This window comes from Urtica dioica, chromosome 8, assembly GCF_054948205.1.
Source record: "Urtica dioica subsp. dioica isolate 48M chromosome 8, U.dioica_male_clone48M_v1_H2, whole genome shotgun sequence".
Lineage (NCBI taxonomy): Eukaryota > Viridiplantae > Streptophyta > Magnoliopsida > Rosales > Urticaceae > Urtica > Urtica dioica.
This window is the reverse complement of record NC_142763.1, coordinates 5,086,954-5,102,585: the sequence shown is the minus strand read 5'-3', so window position 1 is coordinate 5,102,585 and position 15,632 is coordinate 5,086,954. Positions and strand designations below refer to the sequence as shown.

At 36.8% G+C, this 15,632-nt stretch overlaps 1 protein-coding gene and 1 pseudogene across 2 annotated transcripts; one reads left to right on the top strand and one right to left on the bottom strand.

Moving 5' to 3' along the window:
* Positions 1-281: 281 nt before the first annotated feature.
* Positions 282-1,914, bottom strand: LOC149387507 (uncharacterized). The gene is made up of 6 exons (XM_089622170.1): positions 1,768-1,914; positions 1,657-1,681; positions 1,258-1,566; positions 789-1,072; positions 524-652; positions 282-410 (listed from the first exon to the last, which is right to left on the bottom strand). The coding sequence occupies exons 1-6, from the start codon at positions 1,912-1,914 to the stop codon at positions 282-284; spliced, it is 1,023 nt and encodes a 340-aa protein (XP_089478296.1).
* A 500-nt stretch (positions 1,915-2,414) lies between these two features.
* LOC149387506 (putative carboxylesterase 2 pseudogene) lies at positions 2,415-8,134 on the top strand (annotated as a pseudogene). Its single transcript, XR_016300629.1, has 3 exons — positions 2,415-2,419; positions 2,555-2,615; positions 7,374-8,134. The product of XR_016300629.1 is annotated as a putative carboxylesterase 2 pseudogene (transcript).
* The last annotated feature ends 7,498 nt before the right edge of the window (positions 8,135-15,632 follow it).

Here is a 15,632-nt window from a genome sequence, read left to right as displayed (position 1 = left end):
TTCCAACCAGAGCGATTAACAATATTTTTCTCTAGTTTTATAATCATTGAGTTTCAACTCGCGTTTGAAATGCTAGTTCCGATTCCTGACCATTCTGATTTCTGATAAATAAGGTCTAGAAATTCCATTATTTAGACCTCTTAAATCTACTTTTAGACCAAAATATCCTTGCGACGATTTTAAGATTTAAGACCGTTTAAAGTCAATCAGAAATGCCAGCATAGCTAAAATAAAAATCATTATTTTGTGCCATTGTGCTACGTCATAATTTTTTTTTTTTTTCAAACCTTGGAGAGTAAAGAACAGCAAACCCTTGCCACGGTTTTGTTTCCCTGCTCGCCACTTTCGTCAATGCATCGAAGCACTGCATCAATGCCACCATTGTCTGCAATGGATTTACATATTTCTTCCTGAGAAAAAATAGGCCCCGTTAAGAAGAAGGATGGTCAGGTAATACACATTTGGTAAGAATTGATACTACTGTAATCAATCAATAGCCATTAGATCTCTTCACTTCGCTTACATTAACAGAAAGTGCCCTTAAAGCAGTGCTAGCTGAAACCAAACTCGGAGAGCTAAGCTTGACCTGCAATGAACCCACGAGCGCTCCTACTATTCCTATCTTAGCAAACTTCCTTGCATAGCCATACACCTGTAATTTAAAAACTATCCCGATCTTTCTTTTGCAGGACCAATCCATATCTAATCTACCGGATCAAGAACTAAGCCTCAATAATGAAAAAAGAGCACATCTAATTCACCCTAGTTATAAGGAAAAAGTGTCTTACTTGTGAAGCCACAACACGATTATCGTCGGGCGTTAAGAGAACACGTATCGCATCATACAAGCTTTGGACGCTTCCGTTGCCGTGCGTATCAAACGCTCCCATGATTAGCACGTCAATTTTGAGCTCCACGAACGACTCTTTCAAAACCTCATTTCCGGTTGAAGCCGCAGCAACCACAGCGAAACCGGCATCGAGGATATCTACACTCTGGGCACAGTCGTTCATAATACCCACCACGATTGAAGGCCCACCACTGGCCCGGAATATTTCCGTGCTTTGGAGATCTGGAACGGGATAAGCATACATATTCAACACCAGGAACAAGCTCACACAGTCTGAGTTTCTAAATTTAAGAGACTATTTCAAACACTAGTTTATGTACATAAATATCACCATCCAAACAACTAGTTGTGAAAGAAAAAAAGGAACATTGTCCATAGACTGAATGGAAAAAGTGACGATCACATACCATGAAGCAAAACCGCCATCGCTTTTAAAGCCGAAAAAAGAGCTTTTTTATGCTCGACTCGAATCTTGCGACACAAGGAACACACCAACTCCAGCGCCCCGTTCCTTGTCGCTATCGCCGCCGCGTTCCCGGATCCTTCTTCGAAACAGAGGTCGGCGAGTTCAGCCAGAGATTCCTCGATCGAATCGAGACGATATCCGACATTTCGATCCTCGGAGGAGTCACAGTCCAGTTCCTTCAATCTATCCAAACACTGTATCACTGGATTGTTCTTCGCACCACCCTCCCCCGGAACGCACGTGACTATCCCTGCAAGATCAAGCTCTCACAGATCTCAACCCTAACAATGCCGAGCTCCTAAATTTTCAGCATACACTCTAATCACCCTTCTAAAACAACCGGAGAGAGCGATTGAGAGAATTTTCTATATAAACATATCGATCACTTTCGGGGGAAATATCTAGCGGAGTAAGAAATAACTGGAAAAATATGAGATTAGCGGCGGCGAACCAGAGAGATCGACGCCCTGGAGAGAGAGGGGACGGCGTCGCTGAGAGCCTCGTCGGGGTCCATTCCGAGATCGTCGATATTCTCCTTCACGAGCTCGTCAAATGCCTCCTGAGAGATCGTACGGACGGTGGTTTTCGGAGGTCCCATTGTCTTCGCTCTCTCGGTCGATCGTGTCGTTTCGGAAATGACGAGAGAGAGAGAGAGACCTGAGAACTGGGTTTAGCAGAGCTTCAAACTTAAAAAATATGAGAGACTGATTTTAAAAAAATGAGAGAGAGAGAGAGAGAGACGTGATTGGACTTGGGCCATTTATCATCATAAAATAGAATGGGCCAAACGAGTTGGACTGTAGCCTGCTAACTTAAGAGTTAGAATGGTAATAGCCCTTTTTTTAACGGAAATTACGAAAATAACAGTTTTAGGATGAAAGATTTCCTAAATAATTAAGAGTTAGAATGGTAATATCCTACATTAATTTTTTATTTATTTTATGGATACATTAAATCTATTTTCTTCTCTCATTCAAACGGATTTTAAGTAAATAATAAGTTACGTTTACTAATTATTTCCTGTGTCTCTACTCTCACGTGGATCTCTTATGAATTCCTGCACTTTGCTGTTTTTCATTGTCTATTATATTTCCTGATATGGAGTATTTGTTTTTCTTTCTTTTTGTTGTGTTTATTTATTCACCCAATGACATAAAAATAAAATAGCAGTGTAATTCCTGGAAAGAAATTGACATTTAATTCTGAAAGAAAAAATAAAAAATTTGACATTCAAACAGTGGTGAAACCCCTCTCTCCGCTCGCCTCTACGTACCCTCTCCCACGAACACCGAGGAACAGGTTCGTTAGATCTTGGGGACTCTCCTCCGCACAATTCTTTTTCTTTTTTTTATCATTTTTTACAATTAATTGGCCAGATAAGCCTTACAAACAGTGGCAATTACGTTTTAGCCAACATTTTGTTAATTTTTTGTAAATAGCCATTGCGCCTACGTGGCAGGATATTAACTGTTTTTTGTTACTTATTTGCCCTTATTAATTATCATCACTCATTATATGCGGCAGTTTTTTTAAAATTTAAAAAAAAAACTGAATAGTAAAGTAGTTATATAGGAAAGTAGTCATGTAATTTGACTCATTAAAATCGCATTAATTATGACGCTGGTTTTTTTTAAAATTTGGTATAAACTGAATTGAATAGCAGTTATTGTATTCTCGAAATATTTTGGATTTGGTTTGAGAAAATTTTGCGAGCTTACTTACACGTTATCTGATGTTAATTGATTTGACAGCTTATTTACAACACGAATACACTGTAAATAGGCTTTGTATTTACAATAAATATACTGTAAATAAGCTTCAAATTTACACGTATATACTGTAAATATGATTTCTATTTACACGAACATACTGTAAATAGGCTATCTATTTACACAAATAAATAAGCAAGCACTTGCAAATATCCCCACCGCCAACGTCCTCGTCACCTCCGGCGACACCTTGTTTTCCCGCGCGGCTTCGTTCTTTCCAGAAAAACGCCGGCGATTCTCTGGCCGCTGTGATTGCAGCTTCAACAGCCAGCTTCCGGGGACGGTGTTCATTCCGCTCACGCTTTTTGCCGCCTCGCCGCCGGTTCCGGACCACGTTCTTACACAAGCGTTCCAGATCGGGATGAAGAGGTTCATCCAGAGACTCGTCTCTCGCGGAGGCCTCCATCGCCGCCGCTTCGTCCACGATCGAGTTCCACAGCGCAGTTTCCGGCCTCCCGATCCGTCGCCTCCGAGCGTCCTCAGTCCGCCTCTGAAGGCACGATGTCGCCATGGATCCCGGCCATCCGATGCAGATGTCGGTGAAGACTCCTCTCGGATCCACCACGCCCTGGACGGTTTTGGAGTACGAGGTCTCTGGTTCTGCTCTTTTTTTTTGGGATTTCGTTTTGAATTTGTGGTTGAATGAGAGAGAATATTTGTGTATCTTTGGTATTAATTAAGGAATAGCGTAATTATGGCCTTGATAACCGCGGTAGTTATTTGCCGAAATATTGATTTAATTAATTTATTTTGTAGGCTGTATGGGCGGGAACGGTTATGAGGACATTTTGGTATATTTGTACATGTAAATAAATTGGGCTGGCCATTTACCCAAAATTAACAGAATGTTGGCCATATCCAAAACTGTATATTTATAGGAGGCTATTTAGCTATAATACCCTTTATTTTATTTTATTTTTTCCAGTAGTCATAAATTCAGTATTTTTAAAATAAAATTGGTAAGAAAAATTTCATTGTATGAACCAATGATTGAAATACCGTTACCAATATCGTACCGTGACTCATATTTTGCTGGGTTACCGGAAGATATCAATGGTTTACCAGAGTATCAAGTGAGGATAAGGGTAAACTGTACCGATGAAGTTATCGTTACCGGCGTAGTTTACCAAAAAATACCGGATTTACCGAGGGGTATCCAGTGAACACATCATTATATATATATATATAAATATATATATTCTTTTTAAACATAGGATAAAAATGTAAATAATCTACAATATATTCATTACAATACATCACGTTTTGCATTTCTATTATTTAACACCCACGATCATGAACTTAAAATTTCAAAATTTTCAAAGGTCGACCCACGATCATTGGTTGAAATTTTTTAAAATTTAAAAAATTAGCCCAATTTTTTTTTTTTTAATTTTTTAAAAAATTGACCTAGTTTTCTGGATTTCGGTAATCAATCCAGTTTTCTTCCGGTTACCGGCGGTATTCTCGGTATCTAACTGTTTTGTTCATACCGCTATCGACAAGTGCCAAAAACCGGCATACCGACCGGTTTTCTTCCGGTAAGCCCGGTATTTCAATGAACCTCATTATTAAAAAAAATCATTAGATATATTATTCCGAAAATATATGAAATTAGATTTTTTTTCATTTTTAAGACGAAAATGACAGTTTAAATTTTTAATTTTACTATATTTTCATTCATACATTTTATATTTGATTACGTGAAATATTTTAAGCTCATATTACAAATAATTTGCATATTGTCTTTGCGATGGCTTGAATCCATATTCTCACGCACGAGTAGACCTCACAAATAAGAGTTAGTGTTATCTAAACTAGATGCTTGGATGTTATTTAACTCATATTTATCTTCGAAAATCATTGAAAACCATCGAAAAAAAAAGTAATCATAAATTATAAAAGATTATAGATTTTTTAAAGAATTTTAGGTTTAAATACTCTCAAAATCATATTTGTTCTGACATATTTTTTTTTTTTCAAAAGAATCGGTTATTCGAGATATTTTACCAAATATTAGGTACAATAAAATGATATTTTTTCTCCCTGATGACGACTTTAACAACTTGTCTCCCGAAATTTTAAAAAAATGCATTTTCCCCCCTTTACGTTAGACTTTAATTTCTTTTTAGTCCTTCTGTCAAGTTTAACATTAAAATAGCCTGAAAATGGCCACGTGCTTCTAACGTGTGGCCTAAAAATAAGGGTATTATGTAAACGTATTTTCAATGTAAAATAAAGTTCTCTCTCTCCTCGGACGAGGATCAATTCTTTAGCGTCACTGACAAAGCTCCCATACTCGACCCGATCAGTCTCAGTGGCAAATTATTATTGGGTGGCGGTTTACTTTTATCTTAAAAAAATTATTATATATGGTTATAAAAAATAACACATTTATACCCTGTGTTTCAGTGAAATGTCGAGTTTAACCCTCGGTTTTCAAAAATGTAGAGTTCATACCCTCTGTTTAACTAAAATGACGAAATTATACCATCTGTTTAACTAAAATGACGAAATTATACCCCGAAATGAATAACAGCGTCACAAATTTCCCTTTCATTGATATTAACTCTTATATAAAAAAAAAAAACAAATCAGTATTTTTAAAATAAAATTGGTAAAAAAAATTTATGAACCATGTATTGAAATACCGTTACCGATACCGTACCGAGACTCATATTTTTAAAATAAAATTGGTAAAAAAAAATTTATGAACCATGGATTAAAATTAAACTGTACCGATGAAGTTACTGTTACCGACGTGGTTTACCGAAAAATACCGAATTTACCGAGGGGTATCCAGTAAACACATCATTATATAATTTTTTTTTAAAACATAGGATAAAAATGTAAATAATCTACAATATTTTCATTACAATATATCACGTTTTGCACTTCAACATACCCATTGGAGTAATCAACTCTCTATTATTTAACACCCACGGTCATGAACTTAAAATTTCAAAATTTTCAAAGGTTGACCCATGATCATTGGTTGAAATTTTTTAAAATTTAAAAAATTGGCCCAATTTTTTTTTTTTTAATTTTTAAAAAAATTAACCTGCTTTTCGGGATTTCGGTAACCAATCCGGTTTTCTTCCGGTTACCGGCGGTATTCTCGGTATCTAACGGTTTTGTTCATATCGCTACCGACAAGTGTCAAAAACCGGCATACCGACCGGTTTTCTTCCGGTAAGCCCGGTATTTCAATGAACCTCATTATTAACAAAAATCATTAGATATATTATTCCGAAAATATATGAAATTAGATTTTTTTTCATTTTTAAGACGAATATGACAGTTTAAATCTTTTTTTTTTACTATATTTTCATTCATACATTTTATATTTGATTACGTGAAATATTTTAAGCTTATATTACAAATAATTTTCATATTGTCTTTGCGAGGGCTTGAATCCATATTCTCACGCACGAGTAGACCTCACAAATAAGAGTTAGTGCCATCTAAACTAGATGCCTGGACGTTATTTAAATCATATTTATCTTCGAAAATCATTAAAAACCATCGAAAAAAATTTAATCATAAATTATAAAAGATTATAGATTTTTTAAAGAATTTTAGGTTCAAATACTCTCAAAATCATATTTGTCTAACATATTATTTTTTTTCTAAAGAATCGGTTATTCATGATATTTTACCAAATATTCGGTACAGTAAAATGATATTTTTTTCTCCCTGATGACGACTTTAACAACTTGTCTCCCGAAATTTTTAAAAATGCATTTTCCCCCCTTTACGTTAGACTTTAATTTCTTTTTAGCCCTCGTCAAGTTTAATGTTAAAATAGCCTGAAAATGGCCACGTGCTTCTAACGTGTGGCCTAAAAATAAGGGTATTATGTAAACGTATTTTCAATGTAAAATAAAGTTCTCTCTCCCCTCGAACGAGGATCAATTCTCTACCGTCACTGACAAAGCTCCCCTACTCACCTGATCAATCTCAGTGGCAAATTATTATGGGTGGCGGTTTACTTTTATCTTAATTTCGGAAATGATTTTAGGCACGTGTTACGACCCACGATCCTTCCCCACAAAAGTGATAAACACTGTTTAAAATTATACACTTATCAATACTTGAGTGGATCGTTGAAACTCGTGAATCGGGACGAATAACAGTGCTTTAAAAAAAATTATTATATATGGTTTTAAAAAAATTATATCTTTACATCAGCCATTTAAAGAATTTGGGTCTGACACGTGGCACATTTTGAATTTTTTTTTTTTTTTTTTTTTTTTTTTTTTTTTTTTTTTATCTTCTCCACTGGGCCCAGCAGAAGCTCCTCCCAATGGTGGTCTACTTCCACGGCGGTGGTTTCCTCATCGAGTCGGCCTCTTCGCCGACTTACCACCCCCTCCTCAACTCTCTCGCCGCCGCCGCCCCCGCAGTCGTTGTCTCCGTCGACTACCGCCTCGCCCCCGAACACCCCCTCCCTGCCGCCTACGACGACGCCCTCGCCGCCCTCCGCTGGCTTCCCTCCCCCTCCCTGCCGGAGACAGCGCCGGCGCCAACATCGCCCACCGCGCCGCCCTGCTCTCCGGAGGCGTCGGGATCCGCGGCGCGGTGCTGGTTCACCCTTACTTCTGGGGCTCCGACTCCGGCGTGAAGTCGGAGATGGTGGACGGGCTGTGGATGGTGGCGAAGCCCGGGACGGAGGGGATCGACGACCCGTGGATCAACCCCGAGAAGGACCCGGATCTCGGGAAGCTCGGGTGCAAGAGGCTCTTGGTGTGCGTGGCCGAGAAGGATATTCTCAAGGGAAAAGGAATCCGTTACGACGACGGGCTTAAGAAAAGCGCGTGGGGTGGGACCGTGGAGGTCGTCGAGTCCGGTGGCGAAGATCACGTGTTCCATCTCCGCCAGCCCACGTGCGATAACGCGTTGGAGCTGATGCGCAAGATATGCGCTTTCATCAACTGCGACGACGATGCTTGATGATATTGTCGTTTTATATATACATGTATTGTTTGTGGTTCTACCACCGTATTTTTAAATTAATGTAATGAATAAAGAAAAACATTACTACACATTCAATAATGGTCCCGTTTGGTTCAGTTTTTCAGGGATTGTTTTTGCTTTTTGAAAAAACAGAATTGAGAAAAAAAAACGTTTGGTGAAACAGCTGTTTCTAAAAACTTTAAAATCGTTTTTCCATTTTGAACGTAACTGCCGAAAGCTACGAATCGTAGCTTTTGCTAAAAGCGATTAAGTATCCTGAACCAAATTATTGGAATGTCCTCATTATTTTATCCCGAAATTATTTCCTAATAAGCCTCTAACAACCAGACTTCTTCAACTAACGTACACATAATCATCAACAGATTATCAGAAGAAATGGTAAACAATTATCTGCTTAAATTTCTCAACAGATTTTTATCAAAAATATTTGTATACATAAATTAACAGATTATCATAAATACACAAAAATACATACAGTTTCAAATACAAAAATGAAAACCTGTAAGCACTTACGGATTTGATCGAACATTAAGCTGGGGAAGGGGAAGAAACGGGAAAGAATTTATTCAAGGTTAGTCTATTTTATTTTTTTGTTCTTCCAAATAATCTGAGTATAATGTCTATACACTGAAAACTTCTTGGTATGAAGATATGAAACATACCTATTTGCCGGTATCAATTGACGTATGTTCCTGATCGAGTCAGCCCGGCCGTTCGTCCGCGGCGAGCTGGAGAAAGTGGACCCACGTCTTCGATCGCTAGCGTTCTCCCTAAAAAGAAATCAAAACCCTAAAAATAATCCCGGATTTGAAGTGATGAACCGTAGCGCCGATTTCTTGCGATCTTCGACTCCTCCACCGCCTGCTTCCCTGCCGAGCTCTGCTCAGAAACCCCCAAACTCCCTAGCTGAAAACCCTCAAACCCTCGAACCTAGAAATCAAAACCACCTAACAAAAAAATCAGCTCAACGAAGTTGATGAAAAACCTAGAGCTCAACCGAAATGAAGAAAAAATCAAAGAATGTAATCAAATAATCGCTCGCTCAGTCGAAGAGAACTTAGAAATCAAAACCCCTAAAAAAATTTAGATCAACGTAGATGAAAACCTAGACCGAAATGAAGAAAACAAAATTAAAGAATAGCTCGCTTCCCAGAATTCGCTCGCTCGACTCGAACAAGATAACCAGAATTCGCTCGCTCTCTCTCTCTCTCTCTCTCTCTCTCTCTCTCTCTCTCTCTAAAAATGTTGCTACCAGTTTTTCTTGAGAAAAAGTAAAACTTAACTCCACCGACTGAATGAAATGAAGCTGGGAATAAAACTTAACTCTGGTTAACTTTGAGCATATCATCTTACTTTTTTTTTTTTTTTTGCCAATTTTATTTTTCTTTCTTTATGGAATTTATGAATGTATTTTTAAATAGAGTAAAACTATTTTTTGCCAATCTTACTAGTTTATTTTCATAGCAATTACTTTGAGTGGCCTATTTTCATTTAAAGCTTAGAAAATCCTTATGATTTTATTAACTTTATATATTAATTAGGTCTGCCAATTTTTGATTAACAGCTTCAATTGATAGTTTTATTTATTTATATAAATGGTCTGACCATATTTAATTGAAATCATAGTTCAAGTATTTTAATATTAAAAATAATATCATGCATTGCTCATTATTTTTCCTTCTTTTGTTTACCCTTTTTTTAAGTATCTATTTTCTTTAATATTATAATGCGAAAATACATGCGAAAATATTTATGTAGTACAAATAACTATTTTTTTAAATATTGTTTTATTGCTTTAGTAAAAATTTATCTGAATTTAATGCATACTTGTAGATGACTGAAAATCAAAATACCCGATCTCGACCAAAAGCAATATGGGATAATGATGCGGTTGAAATCTTATGCGGCGTCTGTATTGCGGAGATTGAAGCTAGAAATCGACCGGGAACAAGCTTCACCAAAATAGGACGGGAGAATATGGTGAAAAATATTTCTCAAAAAACACAAAGAGTATACGTTAAAGATCAGTTGAAAAATAAGCTGGAGTTATTGAAAGGTGAATGGAAACTCTGGAAGCAATTGATCGGAAAAGAAACTGGCCACTACTACAAATATTATGTTTTAAGACATTAAAAACATGACTTAAAAAAGATTCAAAGTCGTACCAAAAAACGACCTCTAAGTGAGTGACTTAAAAAGTCCATATATTTTAAGACGTTTTAAAAACGTCTTCAAATTTATAAGAAAAGTGACTTTAAAATTGTAAAAAAACGACTTAAAACTAGGGGTGGCAATTCGGATTACGTGTCGTGTTCGTGTCGTGTCTTATTCGTTTTCATGTATTTTTTGACAGACCCCCATTTATTAATCGTGTCTAGGAGCAAAACCCAAACACGACCCACTATTTTTTTTTCAAACCCAGACCCAACCTACTATGACCAATTTATTAATCGTGTCTTAATGGACCATGTAACCCACGAACACACTTAGACTCACAGACCCATTTAGACCACTAAACCCATTTGAACACTCGAATCGGTTTAGGCCCTTAGACATGTTTACTTCAAAATATTGAAATTCTCTATAACAAATTAGTCAGAATAAGTAATTAATAAAAATACTCCATATAATCAACTAAGCCACCAACATAATATTTTTACTACAAAAGAGAAGTTCAAACACAATCCGTTGGGTCATTATGGGTCTTTATCGTGTTTACCCATTAACAACCCATTTAATATTCGTGTCTAATTGGGTCCCAATGGGTTGTCGTATTCGTGTCGTGTTCACCCGTTATTTAATCGTGTTAATCGTGTTCGACACGGATGGACCCAGATCCATTTTAGGTCGACCAAAACTCATTTGTACCGTGTCGTAACCGTGTCATGTCTCGTGTACGGTCCCAAATTGCCACCCCTACTTAAAACATTGTCCACGTAGGCAGAAAAATGCTTAGGTGGAGCCAATTATTAAAACGTTTAAAAAACATCTCCAAATGCATAAGAAAGTCGTCTAGAAATTTAATGAGAACGTCTTCAATTAGGGATCCACGTAGGCATAAATACTGACATGTAGGCATTTTCAAAGACGTTTAATTAAGTGTACCTATATAGTAATTTATTTTGTGTATAAATAAATGATCTTGTGCAGATGTATAAGCAAAATAACAACACACATAAGAGCCAATATTTTTTGTTATTAATACAATTAAAAAATTCAAAAATTGTAAAAGAAATTACATGTTGCTAATAATAATAAAATATATTAGTAGTTCTGGATGTTCTAACTTTGAATAAATTAGGACTCTGTATTTTTTTTTCTTCAATATTTAGAAATCCCTTGTTGGGTTCTTGTTAGCGGCAACGAACGGCAGATTAGTGGCTCCTTGTGTCATGAAGGACAAAAGTTTCCGAATATCTTTCCGTCTCTGTACGTTGTACCTGTAAACAAATTTTCAGGAAATGAAATGGAAAATAATCAAGTCAACAAATAAAACAACTTTCACGATCCAGCCAACAATTACAACAAAGCATTCAATTTTTCTCGTTCTCAGCATTACCTAGAACCACCGCAAAAACTCCTTTCAAAACAAAGCAACATCGTCGTGTCGTCGCTCAGCCACACGTCCTGCACGTCCTTGAGATAGTATTTGAGGAATTTCATCGAGCACCTGGGAGGCTTCGTTAAAACTCTTCATGAACAACTCAAAATTTGGCCCTCAATATACAGACAAATGAAAAATAACTAATATAAAGCGAGACTTAACTGAGGAAAATGAAAACATGATTTAAATATCCATAGAGATCAAGGATGTAGTGAGGATGGCCGTCGTAGTCTTGTTACCCACGACGGCAGTGTGCTTGGAGGGAGGCAAATCTCCCGCATCGTTCCTATCTCTTTTTATATCTTCACTTCTCCTTGGGCGGTATATGCTTGAAGGCTCATATTGAGTATTTGTTAGGCTAGGGTTCCCAACTCTTCTATTCTTCTCTCTTAGAAGCCGCAGTATCTTCCGGAGCTATTAATGGCATGACCGACGACTCTCGTACTCGTACTAGTAAAGAATATAAGTAAAAACTAATAAATGGAAACAAATTTGACGGTTTCAATTCAAGAGGCTAAATTATAGTTTTTAAACCCATTAAGAAAAATACAAATTAAAAAAAATCAGTTTATTCATGTATAGTATAAATATAAATAATAAACAACTATAATGATAATATTTAAAATTATGTGTTAAAAACAGTTTTCTTAAAAGAAAAAATGACAGTTTTTGAAAAACGAAAGTACACTAGTACAAAAAAGACCTTTGGGTGCGACTTTTTTCGCACCCAAAAGTCAATTTTCTCACCAAAAGATATCTTTAGATGCGACTTTGGGTACGACTTTTCCGCACCCGAAAGTCCGTACCTAAAAGTCTTGGGTGCGAAAAGTCGCACCCAAAAGTCTTGACTTTCGGGTGCGACATTTAGGTGCGACCTTCCGCACCTAAAGTCGCACCTAAAAAGTCACCACAAATTAAAAAAAAATGGCGCATTGGACTGGTAATACACGGCCAAGAATACATACACGGCCAAAAATACATACACGGCCAAGAATACATACACGGCCAAAAATACATACACGGCCAAGAATACATACACGGCCAAAATAACAACCTCACGGCCAAGTCCAAAATTCACGTCCAATTTATCCAAAAAAATCAAACAATCCATCTTACACATAATCTCAAGCATACCATCAATCCAAGAACACCAAAACCATCTCAAAATCATAAAATCACGTCCAGAATATTAAAATCCCCAAAATGAATTTCAAACCCTAGATTCACAAATCTAACTCGGGTAAGATCCGCTCTTTCCCGACGTCTCTTCCTCGGGCGGCGGCCACAGCGACCTCGCGGCGGTCCTCGTCTCCTCGGCCACGACGCGCGGTGCTCGGGTTTGATGGCTGGATAGCGCGCGCTCAAGGAAGGAGAAGATGAAGAAGGAGAGGTGGATGATCGGCCGATTCTCTTTTTGATTGTTGATGTTTGTTTTTTTTTTCTTCTCTCTTGTAGGTGCCGCTCGAGCGAAATGAAGAGGAAGAAAGAAGAGAAGAAAAACGAGAGAGAGAGGGGCTCGGAATGTGAGAGAATGAATGAAAATCGCAGTGAAAATTTATTTTATATCCTGACCTAGAATTTGGGTGCGACTTTGTCGCACCCAATGACACTTTTGGGTGCGACAAAGTCGCACCCAATGATATTTGTCAGTATCTTTGGGTGCGACAAAGTCGCACCTAATAGTATTTCAAAAAAAGAGGGGGAAAATTTGACCGCGATAAAATTTAAGACATTAGTACTATTGGGTGCGGAAAGTCGCACCTAATAGTATTTCACAAAAAATTGGGAAAGTTGACCGCTCAAAAGTTTAAAGACTATAGGTGCGACTAAGTCGCACCTAATAGTTTTGATGAAGCATTGGGTGCGACTAAGTCGCACCCAAAAGCTTTGACGGACTTTTGGGTGCGAAAAGTCACACCCAAAGTTTAAAAAAATCAGCGAAAATTTTATATGCTGGTTTAGTTTTGGGTGCGACAAGTCGCACCTGAAAGACTCATTTGGTGCGAATTTTGGGTACGAAAAGTCGCATCCGAATGTCTTCCGCACCGGAAAATAGTATTTGTAGTAGTGGTAATTTGTACATGTGGATGAGATAAAGTCATCGTAAAAATTAAGACTTCATACAATATGTTTGTTAAGACGTTTATAAAATGACTTAAAACTAATATTTTGAAGACATTCATAAAATAACGCCAAAACATATTTGAGGACATTCATAAAATGACTTAACATTAAAGATGTGATATATAAAGTCGCTTTATATAAGACTTCAGCTATTATTTATAGTCAAAATTTAAAGGTCTTAAAATTATGTATACATTTGAAGTCATTTTCTAATTGTCTTGAAATATTTTACGTAGACATTTTAAAATCATTATCTTAATTGACTTTGAAAAGAATGTTGGAGACGTTTTCTAAACGACTTGCAAAGCCAATTAAAAACTTTGAACTATTGAAGTCGTACGATTTAAAGAATGTCTTAAATCTCATGTCTTCTAATGTAACTTATGTAGTAGTGGGCCTTTGATGGAATGGTAACAATAATACCGTTAACGCAAGTGAAGAGTGGTGGAGCATTAAAATAAAAGTTTGTATAAAAAAAACAAATAAAATTAAAAACTTAAAATTTAAATTTCAACTAAGATAACACTTTTTTTTGTATGAGAATAAAAAATTCGGAAAATTTCGCAAAGAAGGCATTTCTCCGGAGTTCGAAGATAAACTGGATACGATGTTCAAGGATATAGTTGCAACTAGAGCGTATGCATTTTCATCTACAACTAACACTCGTCATTACAATGTAGTGAGGCATTTCCTAGTGCTGACATCTTAGAAGAAAGAAGTGATGAATCGGAGGATCCCGTATCTTAGCCGAATCCTCAAAAGAGTTTTAATAACAGCAGCAAAAATTCCCTAGACATCAATAATTTTCCAAAGTTTAAAAGGGCTGGTGGACGGAGCAAAGTTAGTGGAGCGGCTAAATTATCTTCTCAAATCGAGCGTCTTGTGAAGGCGACGAAAGAGCGAAGCGACACAGTATACGTAGTACGCAAAGACGTGCCTGGTACTAGTATCGCTGAAGTAATAGAAGTTGTTTTGTCACTGCCTGGTATTCATGTAGGACATCCAACGTGTCTTTTTGCGATTGGACTATTTCAGAGTCGGGAGAAAAGAGAAATGTTTGCAACAATACCAGATCCGCATACTAAAATATGTTGGCTCGATTACGAGTATAATCTAGTTCATGGCTCTACTCTAGGAGGCGCTCCAAACAACTCGAGCTTTTGAATTTTAATCAATCGTATTTAATAAGCATTCTTATATGAGAACTACATTCATTGTTTTGCAGTTGTTTTTTATTTTGTTTTACTATAATAATCAAACAATACGAGAACGCTAGTCTCGTTTATATTCCCTGATTACTTACTATTTTTTTACGCAGTAGGTTATATATTTTTTTTCAGGAACAAATGGATATCACTTCAGATGATGAGTTCGAAATTATTGCCAAAAAGGAAAATGACGAACGCATTGTCCTTATACGAAAAACTGCTCATTTGATGAAAATTTATTATGATACATACATACATAAAGTTCCTTGTATGGATTCAAAAAAACGGGGCATATTTTCATTCAAGAGCTGTTGAGGGGAAACATAATTCGGTGCCAAAGAATGTTCAGAATGGAAAAATAGGTTTTCATAAGTTTGTGCAATAACTTGGAAACAAGTTACGGATTCAAAGGTTCAAGACATATGACTGCATTGGAGATTTTAGGAATGACTCTAATTATTTCGGGACATGGTCTAGGAAACCGATTAGTGCAAGCGATGTTTCAACATTCTGGTGAGACGATAAGTCGATATTTTTCCGAGACGTTGGATATATTATGTCTCATGGGAGTCGATGTCATAAAACCTGTTGATCCAGAATTTAAGAGTACTCCCAAAAAAATATCAAACGATCCAAG